The sequence below is a fragment of the Phytophthora infestans genome, genomic scaffold (assembly GCF_000142945.1).
Source record: "Phytophthora infestans T30-4 supercont1.2 genomic scaffold, whole genome shotgun sequence".
NCBI classification, from domain to species: domain Eukaryota; phylum Oomycota; class Peronosporomycetes; order Peronosporales; family Peronosporaceae; genus Phytophthora; species Phytophthora infestans.
Genome location: NW_003303757.1, coordinates 3,518,539 through 3,543,046, shown reverse-complemented (window position 1 = coordinate 3,543,046; position 24,508 = coordinate 3,518,539). Strand labels below are relative to the sequence as shown.

Here is a 24,508-nt window from a genome sequence, read left to right as displayed (position 1 = left end):
ATTTGGTCCTGATCCTGATTGCGATGCTGGAATCTCTTCTGTCGACGGCGCTAACGGATCGTCCTGATCGACCTGGCCGACCTCGCCGGCATCGGAGCCAGAGGCCGAAGTGCTATTCACTATGTCTGGGCTGTAATTGGGCGGGTGAACGGTGCCCACCGCATACTTTGAGGGTGTAACATCTTCATTGTCACTGCTATCGGTTCCTCCATCTGAGTCATCCGTTTCCGCCGCAGGTGCCGACTTCGGAGCTGCAGCACCAACGATCGGAGGTCCGGCCTTATCCACAGGGGCCAATGTCGATGGGATTATCGGTGCCGGAGTCGGACCTGGTGCAGGTGCAGGTGCAGGTGCCGGAGTGGGTCTCGGTGTCGGGGACGGCGTTGGGGCTGGTGCAGGTGCCGGGGCCGGTGCCACTGTCACCGGAGCAATAGGCATTTGGGCTGCAGGAACAGCACCACTCGAAGTTACCTCCACCTCAAAGCAGGTTGAATACGCTGCACCGAAGTACCCCTTCGCCTGCGTCTGATCGATGTATGCAGCTTGGTCGTCCAGCCAAAACGTCCAATACCAGACCAAGCTGTAGACACCCGGGGCAGTTCCTGCCGGCACGACAAACGAGCCGATGCACGGCTTGCCATCACCTGCGCGGCTGCTAGGGGCGCCATTGATATCGACGGTCTCACCGCAGTTACCGTCATCGTAGTTCATGGTATGTCCGCCCAGCAAGTTTTCAGGCTTCATATCAAGCGTAGACGTGAGCGATGTGCCCACCTGACCTGTCCAGTAGACACCGTGCTGCGTGCCGACACCCTTCTTGTCCTTAACGATATGGCCATTCGGCAGATACGCGAAGTACGCCGTCTGACCCGGCGCCACTGAAACCCGTTTCCGCCAGTCCGAGTACGTGTTAGCGCCAACGTTCTGGCACACGGGTGTTCCGGCCTCGACCTCGTTCTTCAGCATTTTGTACGTGTATCCGGTGCCAATGTCGATATCACCGCGACCCGGGTAGCCCGCCCCATAGCCTCCGCAGAATCCGTTTCCGCCGGCACCGCCAAAAATGTAGGATGCACTTTGATCGTAGATTTTGGACCGGTCGGTGTCGATGCAGTCTATCCAGGAGTGCGCCTCAGTATTATGCGACATCATTGAGAGTAAGAGAGGCGCCAAGGCCATTGTTGAGGATGCAATGGTGACCATGGCTATCGCTTAGCTTGTGGCTGTATCGCCGCGCAGCGAGCCGTGACCAAGACTCGAGAGTTTACAGAGTGAGACCTTTTCCACCAACATTTTTGAGAGTGATTGGTCTGGTTTATAGGAACGGCACAGAGAAAAGCTGGGGAGCAGAAGAAAAGCTGGGAATTTCTCCGTCTGTAATTTGCGGGACAAGCTGGTCTGGATCGGCCCTGAATCATTAGAGAATCAGGGCGTTCAGTACTGTACAGTACCGTGTCCTGTTCTCAATAAAGTACTTATTAAAATAGAACAGGTATTATTATTAATAATCAGAAGGGGTACTGCGTTCAGAAAACGTACAAAACACCTGTTTGAAGTTTTCAAAAGTACCCTTGTACCGGTATGGGTATTGCTGTACATGTTTTTGTAAAAGCAGGTATTTGAAATTGTGTCCAGGAGTAAATAGGATATGCCCGATGGGGGTTGTTCGGCCACATTCTTCGGCGACAAGACATCCCGGCATATCTCCAGGTGATGCCGCCGACTAGCCTACGCGAACACGTAATACCTTACCTTACTTTTACCACCGGTACATTGTACCGGTATTCACACTGCGAATTTGGCAGCGGGAGTATCCGCCATGTGTGCAGTGTACAGTACATGTAATTCTCTTTCGTCTGCAATTTTCAAATCCCAGATGGCATCGACTCGAATTTCGAGTCTCGAAAATAAAGGTATCGGTGTATTATTAGTAGGCATGTCCGCTGCGGGTGTATTTTCAAAATCGTGCCCATTTGACCGAAAAGAGAGAACTCTGAGAATTTGATAAGGGAAGTGCTGATTATTCTTTCTTTTCTTACATGTACGGTATGTGTATGCACTCTTTTTCAGGTAATCTCTTATCAGGGGCTAATGGAAACCAAATATCACATGATGGTTTTGAAAGTAATAGTACTTTTTCGATTTTAAATATTAATTGGAACTCTTTTTTGAAAAATTAACAAAGTAATTTAAATTAACTCGTAAATTTGAAAAAATATTAGATACTAGATGATATTTATAATATTGTCCCGCTTAAGTACGTTTCTTGATACCTTACCCTCTGTAAACCGAGAGAGCTCATTCGGTCAGATCAGTAGGCTTTAATACTGACGAGTATTTGCTCTAGTATTTCACTGTGACACAGACAAAGGCGATCGAGATGGAAAACTGCAAACGCTTTCGGCTGTTTAATGTCGATAGAGCGAAATCAAGGTATCTGTTCGTGTTCTCCACCGATAGCCTCGTTCACATCGCGTGTCAAATAAACCCGCAGCCTGTAACGCTAGATTAATGTGCTCAGCAGTGCCAACACAGGACGCCAACCTTGCCCCTGTTGAAGGGGCAGCTATCGCACGTAGAGTAGAAGGACTTGTCGAAGGGTTGGTGAAAGAAAGAGTGAGCACTAATGAGCAGCTAGAAGAAAGCTAAGCTAGAAGACTCTATACTGCTGCCTAAAACGCACTACATGTTGGTCATTGTCAGCCGTTTCAGAAAGGCAAGTTGCCCTTATTATAATGCATATTATGTTTTATATGAGTCGTGCGTTAGAGACGAGTCTAACTTCAACAGCCTCCCTGGCTCGTCGCTTACCGCTGTCCGGTCCGGACGTCTTTAGGTATAATCGCGGTGAAACCGTTACATCGAAAGTTGCCCCTTTTTGTGTTGCATAAGAAATCCAGCTCTGTGTATCTAGGCAAGTCTTTTCATACCACATGGCCACCAGCACTTGTCGTGCGTTCTGCAGACCTCGTGCCCACGCCTGCATGCATGCGCTCATTTCCACTTTTGACATCGCAGTTAAGTTTGAATAAACTGTTCTTTTGCCTTTACTTGCTTGTGTGTGCGTTTAGGTTGTATTGGGGTTGCTTTAGCCCTGAAAAGTCATGGCGCGTACCATGCAGGTGGACAAGATGTCAGGTGGAGTCAAGAGCTCAGGCCAGCAGCAGGTGAAGGTCAGCGCCAAAACTTCAACGGAGCAGCTGGTACAGATCAGGCCCAGGACACCGCCCAAGGTGCAGCAGGTGCAGGTCAGCTATAACGATACCGCCAGAGGAACAGGCTGAAGCTGAGACTTGGCCCGTGGCATACCTCTCGGACCGCAAGGATACGGCGAAAGGTACCAAGTACCAAGTCGTCTGGAGGAAGCCTGATGGCTACAAGGGGACGGAGAGCTGGGACCCCACATGGGAGCCGAAGGATTCGCTCAAGGAGGACAGCATTGGCTAAGCAATGCTTGTGGTGGATGTGTGGGTGCTGGCTGGGCGTCCGGACAACTTTCTGCAGTGGGCGAGAAAGGCAGTTCCGACGCTTATTGGTGCCAACGTGAGCGGGACCTGCTTGTTCAACGCGCTGCAGCAAGCTGTGCAGCTACTGGGTGAGCCATCAGCAGTGCCGGACGCCGAAGTGGATTGATTTCTTGCTGATGCTGATAAGCGTGGATCTGATTTTTCTCGCGGCGTCCGCTGGAAGGTACTCAAGGCGTTTCTGTCCCAGCTGGAGCGTGCTGGATTGCGCATTTAGCTCAAGGACCTTAAGTACAACCGGCAGCGTACTGGACACAGTGGCATTGCGGGCATCAAGCGTCTGAAGCTCGAAGATGGATTCTAGATTGTGACTGCCAGCAACACCATGGGCGTCGGGCACGCGCTCGTCCTGGAGGTGCAGGGTCACAAGTACACTGCTCATGATGAGTCGATCAAGGGCAGCTAGGAGCAATATGGCGAGTGGATCAATCGCCTTATGTTTGTGCGTAAGGTAGCTCTGGAGGCTTAAGCAGATTATACATTTGCTTCTTTTGACTTTGTCATTCATTTTCACATTAATATTGTTATTCGGTGGCTGTGTACCAGGGAAACCTCAGTGAGGGTAAAACCTATAGAATACAGTGGGTATACCTATTGTAGGGATAACCCAACACTATCCTGTGACTCATTGATATTGTGAAATGAATATGTATTAGACCGTGTTTATTGATTTATCTATTTGCTAATTCACTAAGTGATCGCATTCCTAGTTGTCTTCTTAAATTCCGGAGCTGATGCTTGTCAAGTGACTTGGTAAAGGTGTCTGCTATCATTGACTTAGTGTTGCAGTAGGTGACGCTGAATTCGTGTCGTTCTACCTTTTCCTGAACAAAATGGTACCGGATGTCAATATGCTTTGATCATCCGTGCTACTAGCGATTTTAATGCAGCTTTAATTGTCCTCGTTGATAACAATGGCTTTGGTTGTCAAGAAACCTAGCTCTTTGAGTAGCAGTTTGAGAAAGATGACCTCTTGCATACAATGGCATAAGACAATGTACTCAGCCTCTGTAGTCGAAAGCACGACAGTATGGTGCTTCCTCGAAATCCATGAGATGGGACTTGTCCCGATCATTGTGACGTATCCGCCAACCGACCTTCTCGTGTCAGGACAATTAGCATAGTCAGAGTATGTGTAGGCTGTCAACTGATCGGCTAGGTTACTAGCATCAACTGACGTTGATCCACCAAGTAGCAGACCTTGGTCAGTCGTGCCAGATAGATATTGTATGCCTCTTACCACTGCTTTCCAATGTTCCTTTCCAGGGTTTACTAGGAATTGGCTGACTTCGCGCATGTAGCATGCTAGATCGGGGCGAGTGCCAGCCATGTGGTACATTAGACTGTCTACAACTTCTCTGTATGGAATGTCTTTCATTGCCTCTTTCTCTTCTTGGGTCGGAGGCTCCATGGCTTTCGTGAGCTTGATGCTGCGATCTGAGGGCGTCGCAGTAGGGTACGAAATGAGATGTTTATACTTGTCAAGGACATTTGTGGCATACTTTTGCTGGTGGATACATATCGTTCGGACTCACGGTTCCGTTCAATAGACCAGCCGAGGATGTACTTCACCTCCCCTAAATCTGGCATTGAAAATCTTTGTTTCAGGGCGGCGAATGACGTGGGGAGGCTTCTGGCAGTAGCTGCACACCTGCTCAGACGACACGGGATATGCCGGAGCTTGGGCTGGAGCAATGAGAGCTTGCTCACCCTTAGTAGTGCGGCTCTCGGGGGGTATCCTTCGCCAGAGTGTAGCGCGTCTCGGCCTCCATTTTGCGGATCTTGTCCTCGATGCTCGTCTTGAGCTCGTCATACGGGATGTACTTGTGGTTACCTTTCCAAATACGCAGGTCGTCCTTCCAGGACGCTGGCATAGTGTGGAATAGGTAGACAGACTTCTGGCCGTCTGTGAGGCCCGATTCGGTCGCCTTGGACGGGGCTCTAATCGCGTCTTCTAGAACGAGGAAGAACTCGTTCACATCACTGCCTTCCTCGTACTTGGTCTTCATGAGAAAGTGCAGGATATAGTACGGGTCGCCATGGAATGCGGCACCCTCGTACGTCTTGCAAATGGCTTGGAAGATGTCATTGGCCATGGTGAGGTTCTTGACCAGACGAATGTGCGTGTCGTCCATTGTCTTCATCAGGAACGACTTGGTCTATGACTCCATGCGACAAAGACGGATGGACGACAGCGGCACGCGCTTCTCCTTTTTGACTCGGTGCTGCACCTTGCGCTGCGAGAACGAGCGGATTGGCGACGGCGCCTTGGGCTTCTTGCTGGTCTTGGCATCTTCTTCGCTGCCGGATTCTGCTTCTTCATCTTCTTCTTCGGGGGTTGGCTCGTAGTTGACGGACTCGGAGTTGTATTCGACTGGAGGCGAGGTCTTGGGTGAATCCTCGACATCGGACCTCTCGCTGTCGGACGAGTCTTCGTCATCTTCTTCGCTGCTTAACCTGTCGTAGTCTTTCTTCGTGACGAAACCGAGTAGATGCTTCCCATCAAGAGATGCCGTCACTCGGGTCTGCCACACGTCGTAATTCCTTGAGCCGGAAAGTCGAGGAAAGTCGTCAGTTGAGGCTTGGCTGGGGCCTTATGACCTGTTGAAGGGGCAGCTTTCGCACGTAGAGTAGAAGGACTTGTCGAAGGGTTGATGAAAGATAGAGTGAGCATTAATGAGCAGCTAGAAGAAAGCTAAGCTAGAAGACTCTATACTGCTGCCTAAAACACACTACAGGTTGGCCATTGCCAACCGTTTCAGAAAGGCAAGTTGCCCTTATTATAATGCATATTATGTTTTATATGACTCGTGCGTTAGAGACGAGTCTAACTTCAACAGCCCCGGACTTCATGTTGATTAGTAATACCTCAGCTAGTCGAACGTTAACGACATCTGATTGGTGGATTTAAACAGATTACGCTTTCTTTGAGAAATAAAATATCGTCTTAATTAATATTATGTTGATATTTAATGAGTATCATGTGTCTCGGTCGTATGGGGTCCGGACCCAAGTCACTATCAAATTTGTGATCTAACCAAAATATGTGTTTCCTGTTACTTCCCCCGTCACATTCGAACAGACGCAGTCAAGATGGCTAAGCAATCTGGCACCTCTCTTCGCTCGGCAGCAGCAGCTTCTTTAGCAGAAAGTATACACTCACCAATGGATGACAGCGCAATTCAAGTGCAAATCGAAGCGAGTGAACGCTCAACGTTCCAGGCCACGTTGGAGACCCGCCCTACTAATACCAAGAGGAAGTACGGTGGCTACCAGAAAGAATTCAGTGCATGGTGCACTGCCAAGAAAGTTTGCGATGGTGCCACCGTCACGAAGGGGAAACTGCACCTCTTCCTGACTGAGCAAGTTGTAGGGAGAGAATCTAAGAAGAAGAAAGGCTGCACTGTTGGAGGATCGACTGTCTGTGGGTACACAAATGCTGTTGTAGATTTATACAATCAACAAGTCGCGCTGCGTATCAACTCGAACGAGCACCCGCGGTCTGTCCAAGTGAAACAGCTGATTAGAAATGTGCAAGCTCAGACCACTCAAACGAAGAAGAAGAATTATCAAGATCGGGGTGTCGGCTCACTTCTAGACGGCTACCATTCTGAATTGCAATTCCAACATATTTGCGATGCATTTTTGCAGCTTGATAACCTCCGTGGGCGTGCAGCCTTTTTGCTATCTCACTACGGATTACTTCGGGGCGAGAATGTACGCGACTTGGAATTGGCTGATATGTTTTCGCAGCCGCTTGATAATGAAGGTTTACAGCCCTGCATAGCTCTTGTTTTGCTAATTCAACATGGTAAAACAAACACGTACGGGAAACTTCAACACGTCGGCTTTATGCGAAACAAAAACGTACACTTGTGTCCAATTGGTGCTGTCTCATTTTAGTTGTTCGAGCGCTTTCACGTCCTCTTAGAACCACTTCCCTCGTTTGAGCGGTCTAGAGACTGGTATGACATTAAATTTTTAAGTGGCAAGAATCGGGTCAAGTCAATCTCGTACGATACGCATAAGAAAAGCTACGAAGCTGTTTTCAAGCTACTAGGGTTGACATTCAACAAGAAAACACACATCAACAGACAACAGGGCGTAAGGCAACTAGAAAGTGCTGATGTCGACGTCTTACAAACTCGACGCCATGGACGATGGGGAATGGATACGGTGGAAGCCGTCTACTCGGCTCCTTTGGCCCGTGAAGCCATCCGTGCTCTATCAGGCCATCCTGCAAAAGCTCGTATTTACTATTTGTCACGCGCGACAGTCGATCCTCCTGAAGAGCTGCTGCTAAATATTTTTCCGGGTCTACGTCGAGAGTACTTTCTGGAGAATGGGAGCAAAACTTGGCTGCTCGAGGGTTCATTGAATTACTGGAGTATTTACGTGTAGTACTGATTCAAGATGCAGCTGTACTGTTTCAGAACCTACCTACTACACCTTTGCCAGGTCAAGATGGTGCTACTCCACTTCAAAGTGGTGAAGTAACTAAACCTTTTTAAAAATTATTCTCAATTTTTACATTAGAGTTTATGTCACTTCACAAATATGTCGAGTAAACGCACTCCGTACTTCAAAGTGGTTTATTCGCAGTTCAAAGCGGATCAACCCTCCTGAGCGTGTGCGCGAGCACTTCATTGCCATTCCTCGCTCTCTCTTATCAATCTTTTACCAAGCCCTCAACCAAGCCAAGCCTCTACCTACCCCAAGATGCCCAGAGCCCCGCACCTCGCATTTGCCAGAGCTCGTGTCCTCGACTGCCTCCGTGTCGGCGGTGACTGGACGCTTGTGGCCGCCCACAACGGAATCCCCGCCACCACATCACGTCGATTTGTGGAAGCAAACGGAAGCACACGTCGCTGAACGAGCCGACTTGGTACTTGTACGGCTGGCTCCGTACTCTTCAATATGTAACCCCATTCAAGGTACGCAGTATACTGTATTACTATATTTTTTTAAATGGCATACTAACCGACTTTTGAACTGGTGCTACAGGGTGTATTAGTGCTTTTAAGGCCAAGATCAAGGCCGACCTTGCCTTGCCCCGTAAAGGGCTGGTTGTGGAGCATCCTCGCGGGACGGTTGCGGCTGCTCGGATGGAGAAACTGGAACGCGCGGCGAGACGCCGCATCGGAATATATCGACACGCACCTTGCTAACAGGTTGACACTGCATTGCCAGCATTCCGTTGCTGCCGCGGAGCGCATGGAAGACATGCAGTACGGCACCTAGCTGCAGCTCAGCCTGAGGGGACCACTTTGCTCTGCGTTTTCGCCACTTTGAATTTCCTTTTTAGTGCTACTTTTTCGTAATCAAATTTTTGTTTTCATTTTTTTAAAAAAATCCGGTTTGAAGTGGAGTAGCACCATCTTGGCCTGGCAAAGGTGTAGAATACAGCAACATCAATTATTTGGTGACCGTTTTCAGCAGTATCGAGCTCAACTTTTGGCTGCCATCCATTCAGCTCAGGACCCCATCGAATCGCAACTTCAAGTAGCATTGCCTCTCTTATCTGAACAAATTAAAACCCAACACGCAGCAGTCATGGATAAAGTAGAAGCAAGGCATCTTGATGTGATGAAGCAAGTACAGCAGATGCAAGGACAGCTCACCTCATTCCTTCACGGCGACGTAGCCTTCCGTTTAATCCCGCTTCCTAATAACAGTACAACACTGGACAGTGAGACCTTGGTGCACGAGAGTACAGTCAGCATCAATCCAGAACCTACTCATCAGCAAGTGTCATCGTCGAGCTGTAATCTTGTCCAATATACCATGAGTCGTGGTGTATCAACTGTACGCGAGTTATGGACTGAATGGCACGACGGATTGGCGAACCAGCCTTCTATTGAAACGCTAGAGCGCACGTACGGAACAAAGTGGAGATCTTCGGCAAAAGAATCAAAGTTCTTTTCAAGACGCTTGTTGGTCATCAAGTACGTCCAACGTCTTGTGCGAAGCGGGCTGTCTGTCCAATCATCCATCGAAAAGGCTGATGCTGAACGTGGTCGTAAAAGTATCGACGCATTTTCGAAATGGCTACGCAATAATGATCGCGATGATAAAAATTAGTTTCAATTTGTTTTGAACAAAGTACAATACTTACCTTGAAGTGGACCATAACTGATCTTGAGTTTAGAGCAGCAACTTGCTTCGAAAAAATTAAATCGTAATGCAGCCATGATAATAGCTGATGCATTAGATTTAGCAAAACGACGCTGTGTATCGCGGCGGATGTATGGGCTTGCACTAAAAGCGTAGTCCGGGGTACAAGTACGTGATGGTCTTGCAGCAGCAGTGCTCCGAGTTCCACATTAGTGATATAATCCAGTTAGCTCTAGAAGCTGTCGAGACGTGCGTGTCTGGGGTACCTTTAAGGGTTAACGTCGATGACGACACCGCTGCTGCTGTCGTATCATTGTATGCAGTGCTCGTCGGTGCCTTAGCAGTGGCAGTGGGCATCTCAGACGTGGGCGGTGTTATTTTTGGTGCTACTTGGGGTTGGATCTGCAGTGGTCAGAACTTGCGTCGAGGTCGTGGATCCGGGCGTGGCGGTGACCGAGGAGGATCTTCTGTCGTGGTGTTGGAGATGGACGCTGCCGCACCGTTGCATGCCCCCACATGCACGCCTTGTATGTAGCTCTAACAGGCCTCTAAAGTCAATCTCAAGCTCGTATTCTGCGCTGCGTCCAAACGGCAGATTGCCATGCACTACTTGGTCTATCAGCAAAGAAGGAAGCTCCAGCCAAAAAATGTGACGAATCCTCCAATGAACGCGCAGTATTTAGGTCACGACCTAAGTGCTGGTATGTGCAGATATTAAGTCAAAAACCACCTGTACCTCCAGATACCAGGTCCTTAGGTCAGGACCTGCTCGTGACTTTCTGCATTTTTCTTCATAATATCATTTTGTCTCAGAAGAAAATATTAGGTAATATTTTTTAACTGGTCTACAGGTGATATTATCACTATATTAATCTTACCGATTTTGGAGTTACCATTAGCATCTGTCTCTAATAGCAACCTACATCCGCTTTGGTAGGCATCCCCACGTAGAAGTTCCTTCGTTTTTGAAGCGTTACGCGCTACAGCACTTCTACTGTACGAGACAGACCTCTTGTTTTAGTTGTCCTGCAAGACTATTGCTCAAAGAACAAAACACGGTTTACTGTCGCTCAGGCATGCGACGCGGACGGATCTGATAAACGAGAGCCTTTTATTGTTGGGCACGCACGCAAACCGAGGCCATTTAAGAAAAGACGGGTGACTCTTTGGCAATTGGGCATCTATTACCGCAACAATGAGAAGGTCTGGACGACGGCCGTGCTTTTCCAGGAGTGACTCCGCAAGCTAGACGAAGACATGTGTGCATGTCACCGACGTTTTGCATTGCTAGTGGACAGCACCTCACTGCAGACAGCCAGCAATATGGAGTGGAGCAACGTAAAACTGTGTTTCTACGTCCGAATACTACATCTAAGATTCAGCCATTATTAATACATGCGGGAATAATTGCGTCTCTGCAACGACGTTACCGACAGCGTCACTCTTCAACAAGCATTAGACGTTGAAGAACGTGGGTTGGTGCATGACATTTACAAGGTGGATCAGCTTACTGCAATGCGCTGGGTTAAGTCCTGTTGGCAGGAGGTATCGAGCGACAAAATACTAAAATGTTTTTGCCACATGGCACTGGTTCTGGGTCGTTCGAACTCTCGTCGCTCAATGGAGTAGGCTAATAAAATGATCGACGATAGTTTAGCTGAGGGCATGCATGCGGCTGCTTCGGATTCGAGGCCCAACGAGCATTGAAGAGATCGTGTGCTGCGACGATAAAAATGAAGACGTTACTATGGAGGAGTATACAGCGGACGAACTTCAAGGCGAGGAGAACGACGATGCAATGTTGGGTTTTGTTGTCGGCGAGGATTCGGAGAAAGTTTTTGTCCAACGTGACCCTACCGACGATGATAGTGTTGAGATTTGGCCGACAGTTGAAGTCAAAGATAGCAGGACTGGGAGGATGTTTGGACCCAGGAGAGGGGTTTTACCTCCCAGACCCAGCGATTACGAAACCTACGGGCTGCTCGGCCATGTATGCCTTCAATATAACTTCCTCATTTCCTCTCTTCATCACAAAAGGTTTTGAGCCCAACTTCGCCAGGAAGCAACAGTCGGTCACGAAGATGTCGCGCCTCACCTGGAAGGAGTCGTGGAATTTCGACTCGCGTAAGCCTGATTTTACTGCGTGGCAAATCCGCATCCAGACTCTGCTGGAAGCTGAAGATGTCTAGGATATTGTAGCTAAAGAACTACGTTTCAGTGAGAGGTGGAGTCACCGCAGGCGTGAAGACTTCATTGCTAGAGACAAAAAGGCGCTTTATCTTCTCATCAGCTCTTTGGATGATCCAACAGTGAGAGCGTTGGGGAAGTACAAGAGGTCGTGGCTAACGTATGATCACATGGAGCGTGTATATGCTGGGCAAGGTACTATCAACATCTTTCGAGCAAGAAAAGACTTTCAGAGTCTTAAATACAACGACGGTGAAGACATGCAAGCTCATATCAATGCACTAGAAGACAAAGCAGAAGCACTTGCCAGGCTTCGCAGACCCGTTGATGACGAAGAAAAGGTGATGCAGATGCTTAGATCGCTACCTGACACCTGGAAGAACCTAGTGATGGTGTGTCAGAACGAAAAAGGATTAGCGTGGAAAGACTTTCAAGCCAAATTATTGCTGGAGTCGGACACCCGCAAAGACATCAAAGAAACAACAGACATTCAAGCGCACCTGACCGAAGGAAGCCAACAATTGCCGTTTCCAGCACCGAATTTGAGCTCCAAGGCGATCGCACATTTTGGACAGGGACCACATCGTCGTTCCGGTGGTCGCCTGCCGTTTCGCAGTCAACTGAAGCAGCCAAGTGGTCGCCCATACCAGCGAAACGAGACAGACAAAGAATGCCATTATTGCGGAAAACAAGGGCACATCATTCGCGACTGCCGCATGAAAGCAAGACACGACCATGAGCGCGGTGCTAATACACATAAGCCTACAGCCGCAAACATGATGATCGCTACGGAAGAAGAAGAATCACTGGACAGCTACGACGTCTTGCAGTTGCTGTGGCGATGGATCATGAATACATTAAAAGCAGCAAACAAGCTATAGCACTTCAAGCAGCCGTAGCCTCTAAGGATCCAACATTGTCTCGTGAATTATGGGTGCTATACTCTGGGTGTACGCATCACATGTGCTACGACAAAAGTTACTTTACGGAGCTTAAAGCAGTATCGCAGAGAGTTCATTTGGGAGACAACAATTACGTCGAAGTGGATGGTATTGGAAGAGTAGTGTTAGACCTCAAGGGTGAAGACGGAAGTAACGTGAAGCTGACGCTATCAAAATGTTTTTACCTGCCCAAATTATCGAGAAATCTGCTTAGTGTGCGCTGCCTCCGTGAGAAGGACGTCAAGTCAGACTTCAGCACGTACGTCGATCGAGCCATTACTCACAAAGGAAAAATGCGAATCAAGTCAGCTGAAAACCGGTTCAACAGACTCTACGTGTTTAAGCCCAACTGCATCAATACACTCACTGAATCTGCTTACGTTAGAGTTGTAAATCAACCGATCAGTCTTTGGCATTCTCGATGTGGGCACCTAGGCTACCAGAATATTGCGAGACTGGCAGCCAGAGGTAAAGCACATGGACTTCAAGTGGCAGAACGAGACTTAGTTAAATTTCCTGTTTGTGACGTCTGCGAACGTTCAAACCAACAACGAGCGTCGTTTAAGTCAACCTACACAAAGCATGCAACTTCACCAAATGAGCTGGTGTACACAGACATTAAAAGACCGATTGAAGTCTCAACATTTGGAAACAAACGATACGTTCTCTTATTTGTTGATGATTTTTCTGGGTTTGTGACGACGTATCTCCTTGAGACCAAGGCAGAAGCTCTTCGTCATTTTAAGCAATATGTGATATCTGCTGAAACAAAACACAACTGTCCAGTGTAAGCGGTGAACTCAGACAATGGTGGCGAGTTTACTTCTCCTGAGTGGGTAAAATTTTGTGAAGTCAAAGGTATTGCACGACAAACAACAACACCATATACCCCAGAGCAAAATGGTAGTGCCGAAGTGCGATTTCGTGTTCTTTTTCGAAAAGTTCGAGCTCTACTGATCGATTCACAGCTACCAAAGCAATTTTGGGGTGAAGCACTCCTGACAGCAGCACTACTTGGCAACATTAGTCCTCTTAGACGAGCGGAAGTCACGCCGTATGAGCGCTGGCACCTACGAGAACCTGATTACAGCAACTTGCGTGTATTTGGATCTCTAGCTTACACGTACGTATCGGCAACCCATCCTAAGCGACTGGAACTGACAGCAACACCGGGTACACGGAAGACTCTCCATAATCGCAGTGTTCGAGGGATTTTTGTCGGGTATGCAGACAACCGAAAAGCGTGGCGTGTATTGCATTGCGGTACTACTACAGTCGTAACTACCTGTCATGCTACGTTTGATGAATCTTACTCCTACGCTGCAATGGAACTAAAGCGACTGGAATTAGACAGACTAAAAAAGCTGCATCATCTCGATCTCATTCAACCCTCGAAATTGGCCCAGTCGATTCCAGACTTAGTCTTCTACGCAGAACCTATCGAGGAGCTGAACAGCTATGACAAAGAGATTCAACAACTTGACTTCTTTCTTGACGATTTTAATGTAGATGAGCTGCGTGACGAGCAGGGAAATCTACCGGGTGTGAGCAGCTACGTGGGCCAACAGGTCAACAATAAAATCTCTATACTTGAGCTCCCTACTGCTGGATCTGAACCACAAGTGCTTACCATGTGCGCTGCCGATCGACTCTCTGAGAAGCAGAAGTAGGCAGAACTGATGGTGGCAACCGAAAATATAGCTAACAAGAATGAAAACAGCAAGATCAACTGCATGGCTACTAGTGCTGAGCCGAAGTCATACAATGAAGCAATGACTTGCAGCGAATCACTGCACTGGCGGAAGGCGATTGATAAAGAAGGTAGATCACTCATAGCTCACGACACATGGAAGCTGGTAACGCTACCAAAAGGATAACGTGCGCTTACTTCGAAATGGATATTTAAGATCAAGTACGACTTTTAAGGCAATGTCGAACGCTACAAAGCAAGACTGGTCATTCGTGGATATGAGGAAGTAAAATATGTAGACTATGACGAAATATTTGCTCCTGTAATTAGACTGAAATCTCTTCGCATGCTACTCGCGTTAGTGGCAATCAACGACTGGGAATGTCATCAGACAGACGTGGATACCGCATTTCTAAACGGTGAAATGACTGAAGAAGTTTACATGTTACAGCCCGAAGGCCTTGTGGTCAAAGGAAAAGAGAACCTCGTGTGTCTACTGACAAAGTCACTTTATGGTCTAAAGCAAGCACCGCGAGCGTGGCACAAAAAGTTAACGGACTTTCTAAAGACAAAAGGCTATGTGAAACTCAATAGTGATGCATGCATTTACGTGCGTACAGGCGACCATGCCTTATCCATCATTGGCATTTACGTGGACGATTTACTCTTGATAGCAGACACGACAAGTGGAATAGAAGCCATTAAAATCATGTTAGCAGAAGCGTTTAAATGCAAAGACATGGGTGAAGTGCATCACATCCTGGGGCTACGCGTGCAGCGAGATCGATCGTCGAAGACACTCAGCATCGATCAAACTTCCTACGCCAAGAGTGTGATTGAGCGGTTTAACCTGACACAGATGAATCCGTGCAAAACTCACTGTGACCCAGGTACTACTCTCAAAAGAGGACAGTCCTAAGAATGATGACGAGCGTGAACAAATGAAAGCCAAAGACTACCGAGGACTCGTGGGTTCATTGATGTATTTGATGACGGGTAGCAGACCCGATATTGCGTTCGGAATTCAGTGTGTGAGCAAGTACTTGAATGGTCCAGGTATTCCGCACTGGAATGCAGCAAAGCGAATACTACGCTACGTGAAAGGCACCATGGGATACGGACTTGTCATTGATGGAAGACATCATAATGGCCTGCAGCTAACAGCGTACGTTGACCCCGATTATGCAAAAGACACCGACACGCGGAGATCGGTATCTGGATACGTTATGCAAGTAGGGAATTGTGCAATTACGTACTCGTGCAAAGGCCAACGGACTGTGGCGTTGTCGTCTATCGAAGCCGAGTATATGGCACTGGTACACGGAGCTAAAGAGGTGATATTCTTACGAGAACTACTGGGTGAGTTGAACATGCCGCAAAACACCACGGTGGTATTTGTTGATAACCTGTCAGCTATCGCCATGGCCTTGAATCCCATTCACCACCAGCGTACCAAGCACATTGACACAAGATATCAGTTTGTCCGCGAACGCATTGCACTGAAAGACTTGGAGATTGAATACGTAAACACTAAAGAAAATGTGGCAGACTTACTAACAAAAGATGTGACTACAGATGTACTTCAAACCTTATGTGGCCGTCTCGGTGTTCGTGAGACGCATCCCGAGGTAAAGTCTACGAGCCTTGGTAAGAGAAAAAGAGACGGTAAGGATAACTAGCGACAGCATGCGGGGCTTTTTTGGACAAGCTGGGCATGGGCTGGCTAAGCTTGAAAGCAACAGCGTGTGAGCTCTTTGACGAGTTTAACACGGCCTGGCTCGAGCGACAGCACACGGGGTTCTAGGACGAGCTGGTGGTCTGGCTCCGGATCGAGCGACGGCACGCGGGGCTCTCGGACGGGCTGGGCGTGGTCTGGCTCAAGGCCCAGAACCGGCATGCGGAGGACTCAAAGCGAGTAGCCCATGGGCCGACTGCAGGTGATGACGACGGAGCACGGAGTTTCTGAAAAACTGGTTGCTGGCCGGTCACGAAGATTACTGAGGGCGCCAACACAACCTCGTAACTCACCGTGACTTTTGCGATTACGTGGGAGCAGTCAACACCGTCACGGCACTGTAGACCACGGGGGAGTGTTGAGATTTGGTCGACAGTTGAAGTCAAAGATAGCAGGACTGGGAGGATGTTTGGACCCAGGAGAGGGGTTTTACCTCCCAGACCCAGCGGTTACGAAGCCTACGGGCTGCTCGGTCATGTATGCCTTCAATATCACTTCCTCATTTTCTCTCTTCATCACAAAAGATAGCAGCACAGTGCTGTCAGCGATCACACGCAAAAATAATGTTGAGGCTGTTGAAGTAGTGATGATGGTTTTAGCCTAACACGCCGATGTCGAAGTCGATGCCCGACGGTCATTATTTCTGCTGTAGAGGCGATTCTGCGGGAGGAGTACGGTCGATCCAAGAAACAAAAGCTGATGTTAGACTTGTGACGATAAAGATCTCAATTTTTAATACAGTTTATTGAGTTTCAAGTTATTTTCATATTTCACAAACTTAGGCCGTGTTCGCCGATAATACATATTATCGTAAAACGCATACTGAGAGTCGGATATGATAGTTTCAGTTCAGTTGATGCGTGTTCGATTGATGGAAGTGTTCTGAGAGTGAATGATCCCAGTAACGGACATTCAAGAGGCACCTCTAGCAGGAAACCGATACCGAAAGGGCAGGCTACAACGCTTCAACACAGGAGCGACCCTTCAGCACATAATCATAGTATGCCTTCATCAGATTACCAAAACAGCTACATGTATTCTGAGAAAACGCATATTAAGCGGAGATAATACGTATTATGAATGGTCGCGTTCGCTCGGCATTGTTCGTATTATGGGCTAGATAATATGTATTATCTTTCTGTCTAACAGACTTGGTGGAGCTGATGGCATCAAGTACGACAGGATATATTCATAGACAAGCTCGTGTTACAAAAGACAGATTTTCTGTACTGTGCTTCAAAATTAAAAAGTAGTACTTTTGTGTTGCAAGCGAGACAATAATAACTTTGCTATTGTGGACGCTTTACTACCCGCGAAGCCTTAATACAAGTACAGTAGTCTGGTAGAGAGATTCTTCAATCCAACCACGAAATAATTTAATGGAGCACCAATGCCGATACACATGTCAGGGACTGACATGTACCTTTATTCCTGTACGCATCACTTCTAACACATGCATCTTTGGGGTGACCGGCGGAATACCACGGGCCACGTGCCAAACACGGATACTGTACTGTGTCTTGGTCTTCAATCCATCTGCGTCATTCCCGGTTACTTCCAAGCCGGCGCTACCGTTCCTGGCCCAGCCGAGGCTGCAATCGAGGCGCATTCAACGAACGGCGCGGATTTCTCCGTGTTCGAGACTCTACAGTACCTGCAGATGTTGTCTATGCACCCCAGTCCTCCGGAACCACAGCTCGTATCGGTGGCAATGTTGATACCGACTGCTGCGTCCCCCTCCGATACTGTCCGCGTACATGATGGAGTTGCTGGCATCGGCGCTGCTTCTCCCCCAATTTGAGCTTCAATTGGTGCAGGTGCAGGGGCTGGTGCAGGGGCTGGTGCAGGGGCTGGTGCAGGGGCTGGTGCAGGTGCAGAGGCTGGTGCAGGTGCTGGTGCAGGTGCAGAGGCTGGGGCTGGGGCAGGTGCGGGGGCAGGTGCGGGGGCTGGTGCAGGGGCTGGTGCAGGTGGTTTCGGCCCTAGCGCAGGAGCAGGAGCTGGAGCTGGAGCTGGAGCTGGAGCTGGAGCTGCCTTCTGAGCGTTGTTACCGCCTTCACCACCGGTCACTTCAACTTCGAAACAAGTCGAGTACGCCGCACCAAAGTAACCCTTGGCCATGTTTTGATCCTTATACGCGCCCTGGTTGTCCAGCCAGAACGTCCAATACCACACCATTTTGTAGATTCCCGATGCCGTGCCCGCCGGCACGGTAAAGGAACCAATGCAGGGTTTACCGTCCCCTGCACGACCACTAGGAGCGCCATTGTAGTCGACGGTCTCGCCGCAATTTCCATCGTCGTAATCCATCGTTTTTCCGTCGATCAAGTGCTCCTGTGTCATGTCGTGTGTCGATGTGAGCGATGTGCCGACCTGGCCTGTCCAGTAGACACCGTGCTGGGTTCCAACGCCCTTCTTGTCCTTGACGATGTGTCCATTAGGCAAATACGCGAAGTACGCTGTCTGTCCCGCTGCAACTGAAAGTCGCTTACGCCAATCCGAGTAAGTGTTGGGACCAACCTCTTGGCAAACTGGGATACCAGCTTCGACCTCGTTTTTCAGCATCTTGTGAGTATATTCAGTGCCAATGCTACCGTCACCGCGTCCGGGGTAACCTGCTCCGTAGCCATCGCAAAATCCGTTCCCGCCTGCACCATCAAAAATATACGAAGCGCTCTGGTCGTACAATTTCGATCGATCCGTGTCAATGCAATCTAGCCATGTGTGTGCGTCCGCAAAGTGTCGAGCGACTGAGAGAAGCAACAAAGGCAGGAAGACTGTCCTCGATGAGACTACAAAGACCATGCTGCTGTATGTTTTGAAGGTACTGTGACCTCGACTTGATGAATCGGAGACTGTCGACTCCAGTGAAATGGTGATGCCAGCTGCTTTTCTTGTCGTGGGGACGGAGAGAGGCGAAAGCGAGAGAATCGGTCTGGCTTGCAGGGCAAGAATTTCTTGAAGAAAGGGGTCAGGAACGAAATCAAAGCTGTGCGCCCACGACTTGTGGAGTCTGGAAAGGCTGATCGGGATCTGCCCAATGGGCAGTGCCCATACAGCGACAGCTGCAGATTGTATAAATTGCAACGAGCCAGAACCGGAAACAACACGAGGTGTTGTACATGTATTAATAGTCCGAGTCGGACTCGTGGCGTTGAATCGATGCCACGAGCGCTGAAGGCACGAACGACTCTTTCGGAACGAGCACTTGTTCGCGCTTGAGCAATGATACTACACATGTGCATGTTTTTAATAATAAAGTTCTAGAATACGGTACTGAAGTATTATAAATAAGACTTCCTGCAAGTATGATACCGCCAGTACCGGTATCAAAGCGGTACATGTACTTACCGGTAATGGCTATCGGTTCAATTTTACTGTTACCGAGTTCTGGTCCTGTAAACTTGGCACGAATTGCATCGAGGTGCTACATGTACCGGTTTCAAGACAGAACGGCGGAAGGCGTAAAATCTCGCATAAGATACTCCTGTCCATTTGAAACCATCGCTTTGCTCACAATACTGTAAGCAATAGCGCGCTTTTACTGGGACACTGCTTTGATGCCAAACTGGTTAATTTTGCTGGTGCTGCAGACTTTTTACGGGCCACTGGTTGCAAAAAATTGATCGGTTGCAAAAATACCGTTAATTCCGGTACGCAGTTCCTGCCAGTACCATGTACAGTAGTTTCAATTGACAGAAGAAAGGAATGGAAACAAAAGTACTAATTGACCTCAATGCAATACTGAGTATAATAGTCCCTGGCAACCTCTTCCTCCACTCCCACCTCAGCTCGCCAGTACATGTAATGTTTACCAGCGAGTTGAGACAACCGGTTAAACAGCAGATTGCAGCCGATTAATGACGACCAGCTAAGCGGACGTAAGCTTAGCCCATGTGGACGGTCACACGCTTGCCCATCTTTCCCATGACAACGAGATGCTCAAAGTGTCCAGCCAGAGCCGCTGAGAACGTAGGCAGCACCGTGTACTTGATCTTGTACTTGTTGCACACGTCCATGATGATCGGGGCGATAGCAGGGTAATGATACTGCGAGACGCCGGGGAAGAGGTGGTGGGTCACCTGGTAGTTCAGTGCACCCGTGAGGAACGCCGTGAGGAACGAGCCGTGCGCGTAGTCTACCGATGACTTGATCTGCGAGATAGCCCACTCGTCTTCGATAGCCGATACCTCCTCATCACCACCAGGGTAGTCGCATGCCGTGGACACGTGACTAACTTGGAAGTTGAAGGCCAAGTACCAGCCCGTCACAAACTCGGCCAGAAGGAAAACACCCCAGAAGCGAGCGGGGTTAACCTGCAGCACAACCAGCGGGATGTAGATGCGGTAGAACGCCCAGAAGGCCTTGGAGATGATCATTTCAGCCCAGTCACCGATAGAGAGGGGGTTCACACGTAGCGGTCCGTTGGTGAGGGAGATGAACGTCTCAAAGATGTCCTGAACACGGAACTTGAGGCCGAGCACGCCGTAGAGCGGAGGTAGGTAGATGTGTTGGAACTTGTAGATTGGAAGCAACACCTGGCGGTACACTATGCGACGCACGTCGCTCTTGAAGTCCACGGGAAGGTCAGGGTCAGCTCCCGCAACGTTCGTGTAGATGTGGTGGCCCACAACGTGCTGGTTGAGCCAAGACACCATGTTGGCGCCGGCCACCCAGTCCATTGCAAGACGCCCGATAAGTCTCCAGCCTGTAGGGCTGCTGGTAATGGCCGCGTGTGAGGCATCGTGCATCACGTGCAGCAAAGGTAGAGCTTGGCACGCACCGAAGAGGGCGCCCCATGCGTAGTGTGCGTAGATGTTGTCGGACAGCAGCTGGTTCATACCCACGTAGGACACCGCACCAAGGATAGCCACGAAAAGCATGCGCAACAGACCCGAGTACGGACTGCGAGGGTCCAGGTTGTTGTCCTTGAAGTACTGGTGCACACGGTCGCAGCATTCCCTGTAGAAACCTGTGTCAGGCTTGTAGGTGGGGAACTCGGAGCCTCCGACAAGCTTGCCAATGGCGTATTTGGCCAGGATCTTCTCGGCGCGGTTAGAGAATGGGTGGTACGAGTCGAATGTGTCGGTGCACTCGCGACCAGAGTGCAGCAGCACGAGTTCACGGCCTCCAGGGTGGCGATCCGCCCATTCTAGTGGTACACAAGGATATATTGTCAGTGATCTATCAGTCGTACTAGGCCTCTTGTAGGCCAATGGATCGCTAAATACGCACCAGTTACGTCGTATACGATTCCGCGGATGATGACCCAAGCGCTGTTGTCTGTGTTGTGCTTGGCCACGTCCTGCCACGTGTAGGTGGCGGCAGACTTGTTAGTAGCTGCATCAGCAGCAGTCTTGCGCTGGTAAAGACCCTCTACAACACAAAGAATCGATCAAGGTGAGTCCTAAAGACACGCAGAAGCACAAGCGGATGATGAGAGCTTGTCGCACCGTTAACGATGGTCTTCTCGGTCTCGATAGGGGCCATGGCAGCTTCTACTTCGTCAATTAGTGGTGACAATGCAGGGGAAGCAGAGGTTCCGATGGTCTTTCCGGCCGTGAGTGCGAATTGGAGTGTGATGTCATCCGTGGTCATGAAGGAAGCGGCCATCCGTCAGCTGCTGTTTCATTGAAATTATTTAGAAAGGCCATTTAAAAAGGAAGGAGGTGGAATGGTATTTCAGGAACAGCCTGACGGCGGATTTAACAGGAAATAAAACGTTATTGACTTGTGTGTATTTGGTGTGGCACTGCTGGAAGATCGCACTTGAAATGTGTGGCTCTCGACGCCTAGTAACGCCTCTTTGTAGCCAATTCTGGCCGTAACCTCCTTCTTTGCGGCATCCCCACAACGCTCAAGAATTATAGCTGTTGCGCTCCTGTACATGTACTGTACGAACACTTTCCTGGCAAAGGAATTGCTGCCGCTACAGTACTTGGTGGTGCCGCACTGATGGTCTGCATAGACCCGACTGTATCGTATATTGATTTATGTTAATTCAATTCACATGGCTACAGCTTGATACGGATAGTTGTGTACTGCAACACCGAGGCGAGCACGCAGACTGCAAACATGTATGCCACAAGCACGCCGGACGCCGCAATGGTGCTCGAGCTGATTGTATGCATGCTTAGGTTTACCGCGCCTGTCGTGAGATTGGCCTGAAACACAGTATCCACCTTGTTATCGTTCCATGACGCAACTAGTCAAGTCGTGGAAACGGGAAACGCACCACAATAAAGATAAAGAGCTGGTTGTAATTGATACCCTGGAAAAGTATCGGCACTCTCGGCAGCATACTATAAAAAACGGTGTAAAGTACGTCAGTTGCCACAAGTATTTTGCTAGTGAGGGTGGATCACGTACCAGACAGTTTGAGTCCCGCTATAGAGAGCGAGTAGGGTGAGGGACTCAGCCATGACCCACAGCAAGTACGACACGTTCAACTGAAAGATCCAAGGACAGAGCCACGTGTGTAGGAGTACGATATTGTCAGCACTAAAGAGAAGTTTGCTCTCACCATTCGACGGGACGGACGTGCAACAAGACGCACAGAGAGGAAAGTTGAGACCCATACCAACCCGGAGATGACAAAGAGCGCGATCGTAAGCCACCTCATGTTGCGGTGAAGTTTCAACACGTTGGAGTCCATGTAGCCGAAAATACACTGGCCAATGTATACCGACAGCATGTAGAGCGAGGTGTAGCCTTGACCAAGCAAAACACACCAAACGTCAGCTTGTTCGGCAGCTTATAGACGTGAAAGTTGACTTACCCGCTAGACTAAGAATCCCTTCGCGGTTCTGACTCATCAAATTGTGACGAGGAGCATTTAAGATGTACTCTTCACCGCCAAAATGAGATAGATACACTTGGTAGCCTGTCAGATGGACATTGCAATACCGTCAGCAGTCATTCACCATTCGATAAATAAAATATATGGAGAGCATACGCACTGACTGCAATTAATATCGCCGCAATGGGGCCGCAAGCCCATTTACCGAAGCCACGAAGGAAGGAGTACACAAGATACACTCCTGCTAGAGTGAAGTAGAAGTTCCAGTGAACTCCATACTCAGACACATGTTCCTGATCACCACAAGAGAGGTTAATTTACAACTATTTTGCCTTTGAGAATGGTTAGTCGTACCTGATAGTTGACACCTTTCACAGTCAGAAATCTTGCAGCTCCAAACACCAGCACAAGCGCAATCGGTCGAAGGAACGCGTAGCATTTCTTCACAATGCTCTCGGGTGGATCGAGGCGAGGTCTGCACCGACGAAACGAGTTTAGCTATGCTACAGTATCGGTAGCAATTATGCCACTGGGGTACGACAAACCTCTTGGTGCTTGCGCTAGGACGGGCTTGACGAGCAGGTGCTGACACAATTGCAGAAGAAACGATAAACGCACCAACTCCGATGTCCATCTACATCCGTAGCAAGTACCTCCGTTACGATGTCGCGTAATTAAAAAATTAAAATGCTGCTTACCACACTGAACCCAAAGTTTTCTGTCTTGGCAAAGCGACGAGGGAAGACGGTGAAGTCGACTGCCAAGATCGCGAAGCACCTGCATCGTTTAGAACGCGGTAAGCGATACGAAAGCGACCACTCTGTCACCAAACTTCAGCAAACGTACGTAGAGATCATGATCTGCGCGCGGAAGTTTGTCAAGAATGGCAGCTCCTTCTCGAGCAGTTGGTTCATCTTCTCTTTCCTGCAGTGCTTGCGAATAAAATCCTTGGCATGGAATCGGGACAGAGCACTAAACGTCGCCGCCAGTGAATATACCATCGCAAGCAGCGGGATTGCATACTCGGCATAGCTAAAGCCGATCATCGTAGGCACCACCGTCACGATGAACTCCACCAAGATCGTCGCTACCAAGTTCTGCCACGTCATTCAAATGCCAATGAGCCCACAGAGCCAACTTAATAAGCACAGCATATTTTAATGCTCAACCACTCACTAAATTACCGGCGCCCAGTTGTCGGATCCCCACGACCTCTAGCAGCAGCATAAGCTCCGAATAAAGCCATAAACTCCCCTGAGACGACGTAACAACGCGGTGTTTAGTGCCCTCCAACGTGAATTCTCCGCGATTCAGCTCCATTTCACGATGGAAACATCTGCAGGCTAATACGCACAGGTGCGAGGGCAAAAACGAGAAAAACTTCCGATGCGCTGGTGCCCTGGAGGCCAGAGACGAAGGCCTCCTTGGCGAGCTTGTAGTCCTCGTCCATCACGGTGTTCAATTCGCTCTGCCAATCAGCGTACGATAAAACAGATATCTGACCAATCACCAGCTGGAAGG

At 49.0% G+C, this 24,508-nt stretch overlaps 5 protein-coding genes across 5 annotated transcripts; 1 reads left to right on the top strand and 4 right to left on the bottom strand.

Moving 5' to 3' along the window:
• Positions 1-467: 467 nt before the first annotated feature.
• On the bottom strand, positions 468-1,203 carry PITG_01659 (uncharacterized protein; the record flags this gene model as incomplete). The annotated part of the gene is made up of 2 exons (XM_002908238.1): positions 468-519; positions 563-1,203. The coding sequence occupies 2 exons, from the start codon at positions 1,201-1,203 to the stop codon at positions 468-470; spliced, it is 693 nt and encodes a 230-aa protein (XP_002908284.1).
• Positions 1,204-3,450: 2,247 nt separating this feature from the next.
• Positions 3,451-4,164, top strand: PITG_01658 (uncharacterized protein; the record flags this gene model as incomplete). Its single annotated transcript, XM_002908237.1, has 5 exons — positions 3,451-3,609; positions 3,655-3,721; positions 3,769-3,893; positions 3,980-4,080; positions 4,125-4,164. 5 exons carry the CDS (start codon positions 3,451-3,453, stop codon positions 4,162-4,164), a joined length of 492 nt encoding a protein of 163 aa, XP_002908283.1.
• A 14,090-nt stretch (positions 4,165-18,254) lies between these two features.
• On the bottom strand, positions 18,255-19,164 carry PITG_01655 (uncharacterized protein; the record flags this gene model as incomplete). The annotated part of the gene is made up of 2 exons (XM_002908236.1): positions 18,255-18,300; positions 18,350-19,164. 2 exons carry the CDS (start codon positions 18,991-18,993, stop codon positions 18,255-18,257), a joined length of 690 nt encoding a protein of 229 aa, XP_002908282.1.
• Positions 19,165-20,075: 911 nt separating this feature from the next.
• Positions 20,076-21,786, bottom strand: PITG_01654 (Delta(5) fatty acid desaturase, putative; the record flags this gene model as incomplete). Its single annotated transcript, XM_002908235.1, has 3 exons — positions 20,076-21,340; positions 21,424-21,564; positions 21,642-21,786. 3 exons carry the CDS (start codon positions 21,784-21,786, stop codon positions 20,076-20,078), a joined length of 1,551 nt encoding a protein of 516 aa, XP_002908281.1.
• Positions 21,787-22,202: 416 nt separating this feature from the next.
• PITG_01653 (GPI-anchored wall transfer protein 1, putative) lies at positions 22,203-24,437 on the bottom strand (the record flags this gene model as incomplete). The annotated part of the gene is made up of 12 exons (XM_002908234.1): positions 22,203-22,352; positions 22,424-22,490; positions 22,558-22,637; positions 22,712-22,899; positions 22,967-23,071; positions 23,148-23,280; positions 23,342-23,462; positions 23,533-23,621; positions 23,686-23,764; positions 23,834-24,084; positions 24,164-24,241; positions 24,342-24,437. The coding sequence occupies 12 exons, from the start codon at positions 24,435-24,437 to the stop codon at positions 22,203-22,205; spliced, it is 1,437 nt and encodes a 478-aa protein (XP_002908280.1).
• Between the last annotated feature and the right edge of the window lie 71 nt (positions 24,438-24,508).